The sequence below is a fragment of the Phascolarctos cinereus genome, unplaced genomic scaffold (assembly GCF_003287225.1).
Source record: "Phascolarctos cinereus isolate Bilbo 61053 unplaced genomic scaffold, phaCin_HiC Scaffold_2;HRSCAF=192, whole genome shotgun sequence".
Lineage (NCBI taxonomy): Eukaryota > Metazoa > Chordata > Mammalia > Diprotodontia > Phascolarctidae > Phascolarctos > Phascolarctos cinereus.
Window position 1 is genome coordinate 249443750 of NW_027555625.1, and position 18772 is coordinate 249462521.

The 18772-nt window shown below is 39.0% G+C and overlaps 1 protein-coding gene and 1 long non-coding RNA gene across 2 annotated transcripts in view; one reads left to right on the forward strand and one right to left on the reverse strand.

Moving 5' to 3' along the window:
- The window catches only part of DIDO1 (death inducer-obliterator 1), a 70359-nt gene extending 51608 nt beyond the window's left edge, over positions 1-18751 (reverse strand). Inside the window, 2 exon segments of the mRNA XM_078149893.1 lie at positions 10522-10734; positions 18405-18751. Coding sequence (XP_078006019.1) covers positions 10522-10696 — 175 coding nt within the window. The 5' untranslated portion in view covers positions 10697-10734; positions 18405-18751.
- LOC144455875 (uncharacterized) lies at positions 7111-11296 on the forward strand. Its single transcript, XR_013484701.1, has 2 exons — positions 7111-7855; positions 8688-11296. It is a non-coding gene; the product is annotated as an uncharacterized LOC144455875 (long non-coding RNA).
- Positions 18752-18772: the final 21 nt, after the last annotated feature.

Here is an 18772-nt window from a genome sequence, read left to right on the forward strand (position 1 = left end):
AAACATCAAGCATCATCAATGAAACATTATGGTGCCATTTTGGAAAGCAATTTGGAATCATGCAAATAAAGTGGCTAAAATGTCCATACTCTTTGACTCAGACATTCCACTGCTATGCATATATTCCAAGGAAGTCAAAGGTGAAAAAAGAAAGACTCCATATATAAAGGCACCACACCATTTGTAGAAGCACATTTTTTGGTGACAAGGAACTTGAATAAAAGTAGATGTCAATCATCCATGGCTAACCAAATCATGCTACATAACTGTTATGAAATGAGCTATAAGAAACAACTAATATGAAGCACGGAAAGACATCAACTGATGCAAGTGAAATTCAGCAGAGCCAGGAAAAGTATATAATCAATGACTCCATTTACATTATTGTAAGTGGAAGGAACCACCACCACAAAACAAAGCTAAATGTTGTGAAATTATGAAAAAATATGCATGCCTCCAAACAAGAGATATGAAAAGATAAAGGTGGATGGGGATGGGGTCCACGGGTAGAATACTGCACATCACATCTTTTTAAATTTTGTTAAAAGTGATGGCTCTTTGGCAGGGGCAGGATACAGGGGGAAACTTGGCTATATGAAAACAGATACTATAAAAAGATTTTAAAAAATTATTGTGCTTTGACCCAGAAATCCTGCCACTATCAATGACAGAGAAAGATCCCATATATGCCAATATATTAATAACAGCACTTTTGTGGTAGCAAAGAAATGGGTTATTAGTTGAGGAATAGCTAAACAAATTGTGGTATGTGAATATAACAGAATATTGCTCTTCTCTAAGAAAAGGCCAGTGGGTAGAATTCAAGACACATATATTGAGGCAGAATGAAGCTGAATCAAAGAAACAATATATACAATGACTACAACAATGTAAATAAAAACAAAATAAAACAAAGTGAATACTATGTAATAATAATGATGAAGATGGGCTCTGGAAAAGAATGTCTCCTCCTTGCTCCTTTCATTGGAGAGGTGATGGAGAACAGATGTAGAAAGCTGCATAAGCTATTAGATGTAGTCAACTATTATTGGCTGGTTTTACTGAAGTGGTCCTCCTCCAGTACCCTTCCCTCATATATATATATATATATATATATATATATATATACACACACACAATATATATATATCTATATATCTATATAGATATATATATATCTATCCACGTTATTTTTGTAACGAGAGGGACTGCTGGGAAGGAGTCTAGCTGGAAGTGAATATGATGTAAAAAAACAAAACAAAACCATCAATAAAACTTTTAAAAGAGGATGATTACATCAATTTAAGATCATTCCTAGAAACTGTCTACCACCCAAAAATAACCTGTTAGTTTACAATCAATTCAAATATTTTTATTACTCAACAAAAGCCTGCTGCTAATTGGAAACATGCATTTAGTTCTATTATAAAATTTAAAATGAAACTATGCCAACTATATTTATACAACCTTTGATGAACAAACGAGCCAAAGTTTATATTTAATATCAAACCATTAAAATTAACACTTGAAATAATGCATTTAATTATGATATTTAAAAGCCATTTAAATTATGCAATAGCATGCTAAATATCAGGATTAAGAAGGGTCAAATTAGCAGACTAAAACAAGGATAATGAATAGGTCAATCAGGAACCACAAAAAACGGGCTCCATATTGTATGATCCTGCTGTCACAAAGTTCAAAGCCATTTCCCAAGCTCTACTCCGCCGACAGCATTTAGACCTTGGGCAAACACCTGAAAAACAGAAACTTCAGTTTTTCCAAGTGTTTCTTAAATTCACTGGGTGGCCTGGCCAGGTACTGTCTTTCTCATTATGTAAGCCTGCGTGTTGGAAAGAGGGGAGTTTCAGAGATGCTCATCTTATTACTCTACAACAGCCTTCTACCAGGCTAAGAGCCTAGGTTAGTTGAGGGTGGCTGTACAACATTAGCACCTTTCACTACACCCTTTGGACTGGGAGGCATGAGATAAGAGAATGAATCATGCAGGTAAGGTGAGGAATAAAAATCTAATTTACAAGCTTGCTTTTTATATTGCTCCCTTATGCTGTCTTTTCTCCCTACTTCTTTACTGATATGTTGAGATTATCTTTCCAAATTATGAAATCAAGTCTACTTTCAAATGTGTTGATGAAGTTGCTACTTTTTAAATAAAATGTATCCTTTGATACAAATGCCAACAATTTTAATTCCACGTATAAAAAACTTAAGACAATTTTCCAAGATAAGACCTTTTCAGAATGCAGAATTATATTGAAATGGTTTTAAATACTAAAGTAATCCTAGTCCAAAAATACTATTATGTATAAAAAACCTTAAGCTTTAAGTATTATTCATCTTGTGTCAAATCTATAGCAAGTTTGTTTAAACCTAGGCTATCTACCTTTGACCATTCAACATATTGTGGAATCACTGTTTAAATTTCTGCTTGGATAAGTTTAAAAAACAAAATTTTACTACCAGAAAAACAATTTAAAAGGTACAAGAGAATACGTATTTCATTTCAAAGCCAAATTAAAGAGATTTATCCATAGCACTGGGTCCTTTTCCACAATCAAGGAAAATCAATGGTCTGTAATTAAGGAAACCCTCCCTCAAAATGAGAAAAGGTCAGATTAGCAATATGCAAATGAGTGTCCTAACAGTTATGTGCATTAAAGCTCTTTACCTGATACAATTTTTCTCAAGTAAACACTGAGGAAATTCTTCTTGGAAAACTCCTGAAATGGATGCTGCTCCTCCTGACTACTATGAGTCAGGAAAAAAAGACTGGAGAGGAGAAAGAGGAAGGACTATCAGACAGAGAGAGAAGGATTATATCAATATTAGAATGTTTTAAACGTTTTCCCCGATTTAACCTAATAACAAGTTAGGGTTTAGTTCAAAGCAAATTTTATTTGAACTGAGAAATCGGTTCTCAAACTATAACATGTAATTTTTCACAAAAGGTTTAGAGTAGTTAATGATACAAAAATCCACTTTTCACCGTATTTTACTATTTGCTTCTTTCACTAACATAAGACATAAGAGAAGAAATGCTCCAGTAACTATTTTTCCACTTTTCTGGTTCCTCTACCAGGTTTTTGGTCATTCAGAAATTCTTCTGAATTTGCTCTCTGCCTTCCGAAGTGAAGTATTCAACTCCCAATTAACTGTCACAAAAACACTTTGTAAGAGTGACCAAAATTGTCTTTATTCAAAGTGTACTCAATTTAAACCCAGAATGTGAAAGCTGAATCAAGAACAAGTATGTAAACACTTTAAATTTGGAAGATCTTCCTGAACTCCCAGTTACAGCATATATTTATCAATGGTAATATTCTTATATATCTAAATGAAAAGCATTAAAACTGGTGAGCCACTATGCTTATGACTGACCACAGCACAATTTGCATGCTATGAAATTTTACTCTCCAATTCACAGTTCAAGGTAATTAGTACTTATCAACAAATGATGTTATTTTAGCTACCATTGTTCCAATTAAACAATTAAATTCCAAGTTAATTAACACTTTTCTTTTAATTTAGCATACCACTTAAAAGTTTTTAAAAGTCTACTAAAATAGAGGGCTGAATCCTGGAATATACTTTCATTCTGATTATCTCCCAATTATGAAATTTCCAAGAAAAATATGGTAATTAACAATATGGTATTAGATGGAGAACTCCCTCATCCTAGCCTAATAATAATAAGCATTTATTAAATCCCTACTAAATACCAAGTACTGTGCTAAGTCCTGGGAATGCAAAGAGAAAACCCTCCCCAAATCCCTATCTTCAAAGAGCTTACATTCTATCCGAGGAAATAATACTGCACATGTTATTTCAAGATCCACTGAAAGGTCTCCAGGTGTTACAAAACCATCATTCAAAGTACTGGATAAGGATTTAAATTATAGAAAGTCAGTCATTTCTTTCATAACCAAGACCAAGATTTAGTAAATTTCATCTATATACGGTCATGAAAGTTTAATGTAAACTCCTTGTGGGCCAAGACTGTTTTAGTTTTGTCTTGTCATCATCAGACTATCGAAATGCCTGGAAGACACTGTGGGTGTTCAATAAATGTATGGATTGAAAAATGCTATGTTTACTATAACCAGTCTGTACTTGCACCTATCAAAAGGTACCACACTAACTTCTAAGTATCACAAAAAGTCAGGCAGTATGAAGCAAATTTAGGCAGTATGAAAAACCATTTTTTGCAATTTCTCCAAAACAGCCAAAATACACCAAACATATGTAGCAAAGAAATACTGAATAAACTTTATAAAATAAGATCTGTTGTGATTATCTGTTGTGATAAAGAATAAACATACCTTTTGGTGCGTTCATGTGTTTCTTTTAGTGCTTTCATGTTCTATCTAATAACTAATAACTGATGCTGAATGTTAACTGTAATTCTATAGGACTACAGAGTGAAGCGATTCACCTATAATAATAATTACTATATTTTGGTTGGCATAACTACCAAAGAATGGAATACTGTATACTGCAATTCTATTAGAATTAGGACATCTGCATAACTAGTCCCCAAAATTCTCCATGGAGTTTTAACAGGTCACACTCATTCCCAATTCTGCCTCCTGACTCATCCTGACAAACTTATCCAAATCCAACCTCATTTTCTCCACAGATGCCGTTCTGGTCACTCCAGCCAACACTGATATTTGTTTCATAAACTCCTATAACAGCACTTCTCATATGAACCATTCCTTCTGGCATTCATATGGCAGCCTTGCACTTTTCTTATTACCTTCTAATTCTATCTCCCAGGACACCTAATGGTTCTGACCTCAACTAACAGTTGTTGAAATGAACAATTTTAGTAAATATGTACATATGACATGCAGCTACAACTTATAATAGGCACCCAATTATTGATTGTCCTTAAAACATACATCCAGGAAATGGACCACCCCTAAAAAGCACCACCTTAGATGCTAGTCTCTTCTAGGATCTCCTGATAAACAACTTAGGAACCCATCAACTGACCCCCTTAACACTGACTTATATTCTTGGGGGGTTACTTTATTTCTAAAATTAGAGAGCTGAACTTGTTAAACTTCTAGAGTTCCTTCCATCTTAACATGCCAATATTGTTTCCATAATTTGAATGACTAAATTATTTTTCCTAGAACAACATGTCTGGGCTGGGGGAAAAGTCAGAGTTCAGTTAACGAACTTCTGACTTCTATACTTTAGTAAAAATCATTACAAAATAGGAAATTCTGTGAATGTATTCTATACAATACATGATAATTCGTTTATGATATGCCACTGTATGTTTAAACCTAATTCAGAATACAGTTATCAAGCAGAAGAATGATGAAAAAGTTGGGAGTTCCTACTGTGTCCTAATGCACTAAGCATTTTGATTGAACTGCAGCAAAAGGGTTCGGATATGATGTATTCACAAGAAGTAAGGTGATGTAGGGAAAAACCAAAGAGTAGTATAAAATTATTTGCCTACAAATAAAACATGTTCAGGCCTCTAGGAGTAAACAAAACAGAAAAGATATGAGAGCATAGACAATTTAGATATAGCTATATTAGGTCTAGGTGATTAAATGGAACATCACATAAAAAACAAAGCCCTGAAACAAGGACATTGGGGATAAAGAATTCTTCAAAACCACAAATTCATATTAAAATTCCAGACAAATCTTATAAAAAGACCAGAAGCAGTTTTATTTCTAGCCTTCCTAATAAAAAAGAATTCTAAATCATGGGGCTATTACAATACAGAAAATAAAAGGAATTTTTTTTAAATCGACTAAAGTCAAATAAAGGCAGTCAGAAGCAGGTTTTGGATTTTCATGAGATTATTTTAAAAAGAGTATTAAAAGTTAACAGGTTATCTGTAGCCTACACCCTGGGGAAAGAAGGGGGAAAAGGGGGCAGGTAAAGAAGATCAAGGCTTCACTTATTTTATTTTGAAAACAATTATTAACAACATGTATTGACACTGCTTGCTTCTTGGACTAAGACACATTGATTTCCACAGGTTACTGGTTATATAGGTTTATACTGTCATCTGCACAGCTGATGGAATTAAATATTGTGTTGAGCCCACAATCTACAAGATAATTTAAAATACGTAAGACAGCAGCAATGAAATTAACAAAACTCATGGAAAACTATAAATAACAAATATGTATGCTCACTTTTTACTAAAAAGTAGTTTTCCAATCTCCCTCTCCCAGTAAGGTTCATTACCATAATTCATTTGTATCCAGGGGCTAAATTAACAAATGTTCAGTCATTTAGCAAAGGCTATGAAAAGTGAGCAATAAAGCCGTGATTCTGATTAGCAATGCATGTACCACTTTTAGACCTAGTCTAAAGTTTTACTAGAAACATGAAATGAACATTTCAGAGATTTTAAAAAATACACACTAGCCCCATAAAGTTATCATAAGGTCTTAGGTTATTATGGCCATTACATATTACTAGGCTCTTTATTTCTAATCCCATAATTCTATGGCAATTCAACAGACCCAAAAAAGACAAATAAATGGTAAAGGATGAAGATTTTATTTACTCTGGGTAATTTTGTAAGTTGGAAATTAAAACAAAACTCTCCGCAAGAACATGTTGCGGGTAACTGCAATATAGCAAATTTTGATTCTTTTCTCTCTAAACATTTTTAAAAAAAATCAGTGGAAACTTGCTCCATTCAAACTCAAGTATTCCAAAAGTCTTCCCTCTAAAGATCAGAGGGCAGAAACTATTTTATAATTCAAGTGTATTTCCAGAGAGCCCAAGGGTGCTGTGTTGATTTGTTGACTGGGAAAATCCTCAGTGGGGTTACAACCTCTTAATTGCTCATACAAAGAAACAGAGCTTCCCCGTCAAAAAGTGAGAGGTTTGAATATCGGACAGCTGCACTCATGTCTCCTCTAACAATCAGTGTGGCTACCTAGCTGGTCAAGGACCACCCTTCCATCCCCAAATCCCACGCACGATCAGGCCAGGAAAATGAGTCCAGGAGAAAGCTTGGACGGGGGTAAGTGGGTGCGGCTCAGTACAGCGGGCTGGTGGGAAGCTGGGGCTTCACGAGAAGCTGCCGCTCCGTACGGACCAAATCCCATTACTTAGGTATAATGATGTTATTAGAAAGCCAGATGCGGTCACGGAAGGAAGAAGCCTGAAAACGCTGGGTGGAGGTAGGAGAAAAAAGGGCGCGGGGGGAGGCTGAGCAGGGAAAGCCCGGGCGGGACAGAGAAGCCCTACGTTAGGGGCGTGGAGTGCAGAAAGCGTCCGACTCCCGCCAATCCCCCAGGGTCCCTGGCCCAGGCAAGAAGGGGGCGCCCTGCAGCCCGCTACCCCGCCCGGGAGCAGGCGGCGGCCGCCATTTTCTCCGCGGGCCCCGAGCTCGAAGGCCGAGAGGCGAGGCCCGCGCAGGCCCCCTGTGTAAGGGGGCCGATGAAGCCGAGTCTTCGCTTCCCTCCTTCCCTTTGTGACGGCCACACACAGCGAGGGCTGGGGCCCTCCTCCCGGGGCTCCGGGGTCGTGACTTACCGGCGGGCCTCAAGGCCTCCCAGGTCTCGCAGCCATTTCCTACCGAATGCAGCTAATGGGCCGGGGGGGCAGTCTGGGCGGCTGCCTACTACGCCGCCCAACGAGGCGCGACGGCAAGAGGGGTAGCGGCGCCGAGGCATGCGTTTCGGGAGCCATTGGGGAACGGAACCACGGCGACCCCTGCCTAGGAGGAGGAGCTACTGCAGGCGCTGCGAAGCCCCCGCCCCAAGGAAGACCGGAAAGAAGAGTGAACCCCAAATCGGCTATTTCGGATTATGGGAGAGCTCTGGAGAACAGGATCCCGTAGGAGGTGGGTGGGATGTTATTCAGTAGTAAATTGCAAATTTAATCACTTCTGTGGCATGTCGGTACCTAGTTTACAAATCTCCCTAGACTAGTGGCAGTAAACCACTCCTAGACTAATGTTTCTAAAATCCTGCTCGTCATGCTGCTTCCCAGCCCAAGAAGATATTGTTGATTCCTAGGGCCTGCTACATTATTGCAGATTTTTTTTTCTGTTAACTTTAAATGTTTTTCATGAAAACACTCCTCATCTACCTCCAAACCTGGGTAGTGCACAGCACATAGCTTGTTGAACCTTTTGTACCTTTGGACTTCCTTCTAGATTCCTGTTCCCACCCTAGTATCAAACATGACAAGTACAGCTTTAGAGATGAAAGGGGCTTTAGAGGCCGTCTAGTCCAACCCATGGAGCAGCTAGATGGTGCAGTGGATAGAGTGATATACTTGGTGTCAGGAAGACTCATCTTCTTAAGTTCAAATCTGACCTCAGACACTTAGTAGCTGTGTGACACCCCCCCCCACGTTTGCCTCAGTTTCCTCACGTGTAAAATGAGCTGGAGAAGGAAATGGCAAACCACTCCAGAATCTTTGCCAAGAAAACCCCAAATAGGGTTAGAAAGAATGGGACAGATTGAACAAAAGTCCAACTCATCATTTTACAAACTGGGCACTGAAAAGCCCAAAAGACGTTAAATGATTGTACCCAAAGTCTCGATTTCAACTCAGGTCCTCAGATGACCACAAGGTGTGAACAGAATATAAGAATGAGAATTGGGAACTTTTACAAGGGTAAGTAATGCAAGGAACAACTTACACTTTAAAATATGTTCCACCCACAGGTAAGGATCATGGAAATTACGAGAGAAGAGGCAGAACATACTTAGGACAAAGTACTGGGAGTGGAAGGCAGCCAGGAAGTGAAGTCAATTAACTTTGCTGAATGCATTTTTCATTCATATTTAACAAAATATTTAATAGCTTACCTAGCATCTATACAGAAGGTATGGTCAAAGGCCTGAAAATGTTTAGTTAAATAACGTGTGAGGAACACAGTTGCTGAATTGCTAAAAACTTAGTACCATGGACTTCAGTGATGATTTCTTCTTGGGGTGTAGAATCAGGGGAAATGTATAGAGATACATAAAAGAATGCCTGCTGGGCACAACCGGCCCCCCCCATCCACAAATAAATACAAATGATTTAACAGAGTTAAGTGGACATCTAAAAGTAAATGATTTCTTGGGGGGGACCCACATTAGCCAACTGTTCTCATGCAAGTGTTAGCCATTCAAATTTAGCTAGAAGAGTCAAGCCTTCATTTAAAAAACAATGGATTATTCCAAAGGCTCCAGAATAGGTTTGGAGCAGAAGCGTGGGCCTTAAATACAAATTAAAAGGAGCCCTAGGTGCAAAAACTTTCAGCTCCAGGCTCCAGTTTCTTCCAGATTTTACTCCTCCCACCAGGAGTGTGGCTAGCTACAACTCTCCTCTCACACACCCCTCCTCTCACACACCCCTCCTTCCCAAGAAAAAGGGCTCAGAAAATTACAAAGCTATAGTTAGTTAGTGGCTATTGTTAGTTTAATTTTAAAAGCCCTTTAAAGAGATGTTAGCATAGGCACAAATTTTATAAAATACACAACAAAGGCGGTCCAAACGGGTGATTCCCAGAGTATCAAGACAGTTTAAAGATTAAGTAAAAATAATTTTTTATCAATACTTTTACTATACATACCCATGTTAAATATGCATAGATTAGATACACACCATGCAAACATCTATAAGAGAAGGTGAGGGACGTTAAAAATGTAGTCAGCAGGATTGTATGGCAAAGGTAGGAAACCCAGACAAGGAGACATCAGGTTTTCTGTAGTGGCCATCTGTAAGATGTGTACATTTATTACATACACTGTGTCCATGTAAGAAGAGTACTTTATCCAGAGATTCTTTTAAACGAAAGGAATAAGGTAATTAGCAAAATTTCAAAGTAGCAGCAGAACATCAGCCTTATAAAAATCCAGTTCTAAAAAAAAAAAACCTTTACAGAAACCTCTGGTACTGTCAAAAGCTATATGCAGATTCCAAAATACCATCAGAAAAAAAAAACAGGTGAACTAGGCAACAAAATGCCTATTTTATTTTCATTTAATTGCCAGGATCTCAGGAAGTGAGGGGAAAATACAGGTTTAATTTTGGGGCTCCTTGTACGGCTATACAAACATCGGCTAATGTTTCCATAAGATCTCCCTCCCCAAATCACGGGATACGTCAAGTTCTAAAAGTAGCTCTTTTCACATTTGGGTTAGTTCTGAAAGACAGGAAAGGTCGAAATTGAATCTCATCTTTTATTGCTTAAGACTAGCCCAACGATCCTTTCTGCGGAATTCTGATTATTGTTCTTTCCCTTTCACTTGTCAAAAAAATTAAAGCTAAACAAGCCGAGGGAAGGCCTCCGCAGACGGGGTGGTTGCGAGACTGCCCGCTCGAGGCGCCTGCCCCGGGGCCCTGAAACCAAGCAAAGACGGGAGGCTCCTCCAGGATTTCAAAACCTTCTCTCTTTGGGGCCCCTTCCTTTTCTCCACCACTGACCGTTTAAAATTTTTTTTTTCGGGGGGGGAGTTTAAAACTTTTAAAATTCCCCCTGTTGTCCTTCTGGGGAGCACAGCTCTTTACCTGCAGGATCCTTCCAGGTACTGTGCTGCAGGCTTTTCCTCCTCCGGACTCCGCAGCGGCCTATGTCCAGCAGCAGCGCAGGCTGAAGAAGCGGCGGCGGCGGAAGCAGAAGCGGCAGCGGTACCAGCCAAGGTCGCCTCTCCTCCCAGAACGACGCCTTTCCGGGAAACGCCATCTTTTGTGGGCGCGGCTTGGCCGCTCAAACCTATCGCACTTTAGCGAGGAATCAAAATAATAGCCTTCATTTTACAATGAGACCCGAATTGGTTGTGAATGAGGAAGATAAAAAAAAATCAATCTAGTGGCCTGGAGAGAGTTGGTGGTAGTTTGTGGATACTGCCCTTTCCTGTCCATTCCATAAACTCTATGCTCATTAAAGATTGATTTTTAAGCCTTACCTAATCAAATCTTGAAAGTAGTATTTAAGGCAGGCACGCAGCCAATAAGCACTTGATGTTCAGTCGTGTCCGACTCTTCCTGACTCCATTGGGGTTTTTTTGTTTTTTGTTTTTTCTTTTGCTTTTTGCTAGGCAATCGGGGTTAAGTGACTTGCCCAGGGTCATACAGCTAGTAAGTATTGTGTGTTGTGTGTGAGATCGCATTTGAACTCAGATCCTCCTGACTCCAGGCCCCGAGCTTTATTCACTTAGCCACCTAATGACCCATAATAAGTGGTTACTTACCGAGAACCTAATATGTTGCAAGGACTGTGCTAAGCACTGGGGATACAAAGAAATATTAAAGAGTCCCTGCCCCCAAAGAAATCAACGTCTAATGGGAGAGACAACTTGCAAAAAACTACATGCAAACACTGTGTATGTATGTATGTATACACACAGACACATATATATGATAAATACAAAATAAGAGGGTTAATAGAATTATGTGCGATTTGGGGAAAGGCTTCCTGTAGAAGGTGGTGCATGTAATAGTTTTTCATCAGTGAACTTGGACTGTGTACTTGGACATGGGTAAAGTCCACTTTTGTTGACTGGAAATCACAAGACAGGAACTGTGGGGGAAGGGAAACTTTGAAAAGACTGTGGTATTTGGGATAATGGGTGATATTCACATACCATTATTAGAAAGGAATATGAAAATTTCAGAGACACTTGCAAAGACTTGCATGCACAGATGTAGAGAGAAATAAGCAGAGCCAAGAGAACAATCTATTACACCATGATCACAATAATGTAAAGAAAACACTGAAAAACATCAAAACTCTAATGCACTGATTTCAGATAAGGAAGCATGCTTCCCCCCCCCCTTTTTTTTAGCAGAGGTGAAATACAGCTGAAAGAATTAGGCATACTTTGCCAGATATGGCACATGCTTTAGGTTACTTTGCTTAGATATACTTTGTTTCAAAAAGATTCTTTTTGGCAGGGAGGGAGAAGTTGGGAGTCATTAAGAAGTGACCCGTTTTTAAAAAGCATCAATAAAACATTTTTTAAAGGAAGCCAAGCAATCCTATAGAAACAATTTCTGCAATTAACCCCTTCTAGGATCAAACCTGATTTTCGGTTATGTGTAAGAAATTGCATTTTTTTCAGGATACAAAATGACAAGAACCCCTGCAATCATGGTACCTATTTCTGTATGTGAGATTATATATCTATATCTATCTCTATATATACAGACACACACAAAAATGTACAGTGAAAGGTATAATGTGGTAGAAAGAAAAGATAAAAGCAAACCAGCAAAAAGAAACTTGAAGATAGATTACTTTCAGCTGGGAGTATATTACTTTTCATGGAGTAGGTGAGAGGTAGCACCTCCATAAAGGAAGGGAAGGGTTTCAACAAGAGATTTAGAGGGAGTAATGTACTTTGATGGGAACAGTCTGAAAGGTGGACCATCTAGTATGACAGTTTGACTAGAAGAGAGATAAAGAAGAGTAATGCCAGGTGGCTGAGGTTAAGGCTTTTGTGTCTTATCCTACAGGTAGTGAAGAGCTAGTGAAAGTTTCTGAGAAAGGCAACTGGGAAAGTTATTTTATAGTTCAGGATGATTAAAGAACATATTGGAAAGAAGAACAGAGGTAGGGAAACCAAGTAGGTTTGTAAGAGACTGTTACAGAGGACTGTAATAGCCTGAGAGATATAATAAGGGTCTAAACTAAGATAAAGGTCAGTATAACACTGTACTCTTGAGTTTTAGGCATTGTCTACCAAAAAAAGAGATTAATTTATCATTATTCTAAATCCAAGCATATCTAAATCAGAGATTTCCTCCTTTGAAGTGTTTAGACACAGGGGTGGGGAACCTACATCCTCGAGGCCACATGTAGCTCTCTAGGTCCTCAAGTGTGGCCCTCTGACTGAATCCAAACTTCACAGAACAAATCCCCTTAATAAAAGGATTTGTTCTGTACAACTTGGACTCAGTTAAAATGCTGTGCCCAAGGACCTAGAAGGCCACATGTGGTCTCGAGGGTGCAAGTTCCCCACCCCTGGTAGAGGATGGTGGAACCCCCCCCATGTTCATATTATTTTGCACTAAATTTATACCCTCAGGACAGCAACCATTCAATCCTTCTTCTCATCTGTGACCTAAGTGGTATTGCACATCAGCTAGTGACAGTGTCTACACCATCAGGAGAGAGTTATTTGTGAGAATAGAATGTTGGGATAAGGCTAATTTTGGGTTTACATGGACTATACATAAAATGAGAAGGGATTGGACCATATTATATGGCTCCCAATGTCCCTTCTAGGTCTAAATTTCTGATACTATGACTTTGGAACATCTTTTTCTTGAAGCCTGAAATTCCAATAATGGGACTAGTTTCTATAGGTTCAAGTTTTGTTTCCAAATATCAGCCATTTATATCTCAGTGAATTAATTTATGATATTGGCCTGTTGTTTGGGGTATTCTGGCTTTGGCTTGATGACAACCTATATATGTTCAAAGCTCATTTGAAATACAACTTTCTCCTTGAAAAATTCCCTGATCCCCTTAGCCAGAAGTTCATAGGTTCTTAGGATTTGGAGCTACGTGACTTTTACAGACTTTCTTTCATTCTATAAATGAGGATGCTGAATCCCAGAGAGAGGAAATGACTTCATCAAAGCCACACTGATAGTAAGGAGCACAGACTCACACTTGGAATTCAGGTTCCTCTGACATGAAAGGTGATGTGGTCCAATGTTAACCGTGTGCAGGCTCTGAAAGCAGAGCAAACAGGATCAAATTCTTGATCTACCATTTACTACCTGTGTGACTTTGAGAATGTTACTTTTCTCTCTGAGTTTCTGTGAAGTTTGGATTCAGTCAAAGGGCCATACTTGAGGACGTAGAGGGCCACATGTGATAGGGTTCCCATCTCTGAACTAGATGACCTCTGAGGTTCTTTCTATATATCTATATCTATATCTATCTGTATCATATATCTATGATCAACTATGAAACTGAGGGTTTTTTCTCTCCACTCTGAAGATTATACTTATTTACCCTGATGCCCACTGATGACAATCTTCTCCTCAAACCTCAAATAACATTGTTTTGTACTTCTCCAGTGCATTTATCACATATTATTGTATATTATAGCTATCTGTACATATCATATAATCCTATACTCTTAAGAGACGGTGAAAACAAGGGCCAATAATATTTGTACAACTTATTCATAACCAAGAGAACAACAGTAACTACCAACCTATCTATTCTCCCATCTATTACAAAATATTTATGAAAATCATGTACACATGATTTGAAGGTATTTTTGATTAGTGTCCTGGTAAGGAACAATAGGCCTTTCAAAAGCAATATTCATTAATGGATCACATTTTTACCATTTCACATTTAAGTAAATCATATAGCAAAGTAAAGGTGCCATTGTGTTTGCTTGGACAACTTAAACTTGTTTATAGTCTGTTTAAAAAAAAGATATTTGATTTCATAAGCCAAAATGTCACCTAATGTGCTCTCTTAGAAACTATCTCTATTTATACATCAAAACCGTTTAAAATTCCTTGGAATATATGCAGTAGAAAACACTTCCATTCAATGACCCTATGATGACAAACATTAGAAGAGGTACAAAAAGATACACATTTGTCAGAGGTATTTGCTGCTACGATGGAGGAAATCCAGGGTAGGGTCTAGACCACAGAAGGATCCCCAGTGGATGGTGAGGTCTTCCAGATATTGCTATTTGTAGATGTCCTTACGATGATCAGCATCAAATACCAGAGCACTGCAGTGCTGCCTGGAATCACTCTGTAATCACTTAAAGGAGTTTGGATTGTCCATCCACACAAGTCAGACAAATTGGATGAAGAATATCTATTGGCTAGACTTCAACTTGCATTTGGATTGATACCCTTTTCCATCATTGGGTATATCTGGGACATTCTATAAAGAGAAACCATGAGTTGGTCCCTGAGATGAACAAGATAAGGAGGTAAGCTGGATTGCTTTTGGGAAATTGCAAAGCTCTTTTACTGACCTTAAGCTTCAAGCTTGATCTTGAGCATCTCATGGCGGTATAACAGAGCACTAGGCCTGGAGTCAGGAAAACTTGAATTCAAGTCCAGATTCAGACACTTATTAATTTTCCCTTGGAAAGTCACTTGAGTTTCCTCAATTGTAAAATGGGAATAATAATAGTACCCATATCACAGGATTTTTTTGAGAATCAAATAATATTTGTAAAAATAAAAAAAATTAGCACAGTGCTTGGCACATAGTAGGTGCCGTGTAAAAGCTTATTTTCTTTCTTTTCATTTCCAATGAAAAAAAAAAGGCCCATCTTCTCAAGACTACCATGTTAACAATGTCGCTATATGGCAATAACTTATGGAATACAACTGCTTCAGAAGAAATGAGTACCACATTTGATACATTGATACCACTTAGTAAATTTATGACCCAAAGTGATCAAAGGGAAAGGGAAAGGATCCATATTTACAGACACACATTTTAATGTAGCAAAGAACTGGAAAACAAGGGAGTTTATGGTATATTTAAAGATAGGGACTGAACCTGTGATTTTCTTGGTAGAGGGAACTTCTAGATAAAGAAAACCCCTCTACTGATGCAGATTGTGACCTTCTCTGCTAGGTACAGTCTTAGAGCTGCTTAGAGAACTAAGAAATTAAGTTATTTGCCCAGGGTTACTTAAGAAGCTGTGTTGGAGTTGGTGCTAGAAACAAGGACTTTCTGAATGAGGCCAGTTCTTTAGTCATTTTGCTTCAATACTTCTCAATGTATGAATGCAATAGAATATATTATTGCTACCAAGAAATGACAAAAGAAATGGTACTGAACTGAAGTGAAATAAACAGAAGCAGAACAATTATACAGTAACCACATCAAAAAGGGGAAAAAATATGAGTCTTAAGAACTCTGATCAATTCAACTACAGACTACAGAAGTCAGAAGATGAAGCATGGAACCCAATGCCGGACAGAGATGATAGATTTTAGATGCATAATGAAATAGGTATTTTTAACCAGGGACATTATGCAGCATTGTTTCATTTCAGTATGGCTTACTTGTCAAAAGGTTGGTTGGTTGTTTTTAATGGGGGAAGGGTGAATGGGAAGGCAAGTGATGATGCCATTTAAGAAGAGGAAAACAAGATTAGAGCATTTAAGAAACACATAGAAGAGACCATAAGCAATTATTTATTGGATGGATGGAAAGGTGCGGGAGTAGGTTAGGTTATGAATGGCTTTGAATGCCAGAGGATTTTGTATTTGATCTTTAAGAAATCAGGAACCATTAGAATATATTGAGTTGTGGGTAGGGAGAGATGTGTGTGAGGAAATGACTATTTCTCTCTTATATTAATAACTAATTATTCAATCAGAACCAATGTTTTATACTTTCTCATCCAGAAATCAGCCAGTGTGGGAAATCTCTTTCAAGGATTTACCCAGGCCAAGATCTAATCAGACAGTAAAAGAAATTCTAAGTTTAGGCTAATGGGTGCATTCCTGCTCATTGTTTTTACTCAGGTCTGTGAGTGTTCATTATCTCTTTTGTCAGACAGGTGACATGGAAATTGTTATGTCTCTTTGACCAAGATTTGGGTGAACCAAGTCATATACCCTAAGATACTCAATATAATATAGCCAAGCTTCTTGTTGTAATATTAATTTTCTCATTAATTGTTAATCAATCAAAGGTCATTGCCACCCTCAGGAACAGGTGACCTACTCTTCCAAGATCATTCAAACTGCGAACCCACCACCATGCAGATCTTTGGTTTAAGAGAGGCAGCCAAATGACTACCCTCCTATTAATAAATATGCTGGCATTACTAATAAAATTATTAAATTACTCAGAAAGTATGTCTCCCAAACCTTTTATTATTATTATTATTATTTGCTAGGCAATGGGGTTAAGCAACTTGCCCGTGTTGTATGTGAGAGCAGATTTGAACTCAGGTCCTCCTGACTCCAGGGCTGGTGCTCTATCCACTCCACCACCTAGTTGCCCATCTGAAACCTTTTTAAAAGCCATATGTGACTTGGTAGGACCTGTGCTTTAGGAAAATCATTTTGGCAGCTGAATGGATTATGAACTGGAGTAGGAAAAAAGCTGTGGCAGGCAGACCCACTAGCAGGCTATTGCAATAGGCCAGGCCTGAGGAGATGAGGGCCTGCACCAGGGTGGTGGTGGCAGTATTAGGAGAGAAGGGGGCAAATCTGAAAGATGTTGCAAAAGTAAAATCCGAAGTCCTTGTAACAGATTGGGTATGGAGTGAAAGTGACGAGTCAAGAATGACATCTAGGTTTTTATGTTCTCTATAAACCAATCAATAAAGTATGAAACTCCTACCATATTTTTGACACTGTGCTGGGTACTGGGGATACAAAGACAAAAAAAAATGGGACAGGGGAAACACAACTTAGGCTGGATTGATCAAGAAAGGTCGCATAGAGGTATTAGTTAAAGTGAACTTTGATAGAAGCTAGGAGATTTTAAGTAGTAGAGAGGGAACATAGGGAGTGGGTTCCAGGCATGGGGGATTGACAATGCAAAGGCAGGAGAGGGGAATGTCCTTGGGACCAGTAACTAGGACAACCTGTTTGGATGGTGTGAGAGGGAGTAATGTAGGATTCAAGGAAACTCTAATTTAGATCTGGAGTAAAAGACGGTATCAAGGAATTGTGTTGCAGGAAGAGAAGACAGACTAGTTGCTTGGTAAGAAAGAGGCAAGAACACATGGACAATCAGAGTGTTCCATTGGTACCATCCGTCCCATTTTTAGGAGCCAGGAAGGTAGGAAGGCTTCCAACGCTGATGGACCTTACCTCTGGAAGTCTTCTGGGAAGATATGGACAAGAGTCACACGGAGTGGACAGAAGACATGGATGCGTTTCTACCTACATTATTGGAAGGGAATTTCTCAGCCAATGGGTTAACAGAGCCATTTGTATTTAAGAGTATTTAAGAGCAAAGTGTTCTACAGAGGATACAAAGAAACATATCAGATCCAACCATCTAGATGTTTTCATTGGAAATGGGGGGGAGGGGGAAGGGAAGCGAGAGGTAAAAGTTTTAGGTAGATACAAAATATATGCAAAGTAAATAATGGTACTTTCGAGGAATTGGCACTGACTATTGGGAGGGAAGGAGAGGGGAAGGTCAGGCTAGACGTAGCATCGGTAGTATTTAAACAGACTTTGAAAGAAGCTTCTGTCCAAGCGTTGAGCCAATTCGTGAGCTGTGAAGAAAAACGAAACTACTCTTCCCCCCCTCCTCTACCAAACAAAAGGGGGGGGGAAGGAAATGATTGTCCACTCGGTTGTAACCCAGTTATTGACCGATAAGGGCCACTGATCTCTGACATGGTCCTACCACCCACGGCCCGTTCTTCGGCTGAGCAGAACGATGGGATATTAATCCACATCCCTTGGCTTCCCACCTGCTCTTTCCTCAACGTTTTAGGCCACAAGCACAGGCCCACGGACCTCCTCTCCAATTCCAGGCTCTAAACCATTGTGTTAGTGGGAGGAGTTAACAGCGTTACCGGCCCCGGGACGTTCCATACCCAGACAAACTGGGTGACGCAATCACTACGCGACGCCCATCCACAGCGCCCATTTTGGCCTCCGGAAGTGTCCTCTGATTGGCTCGCTTCCCTTCCCATAGATCCTCTGGGGAAGATACTGGGAGAGAGTTGTAAAGGGGGCAGGAAGAAAAAGTTTCTACGTAAAGGCGGAAGCGACGGTTTTGTCTTTCCGGTGTCCTTCCCTCCCCCAACCCTTCATGGGAAGATTTCATTGGTCGCCA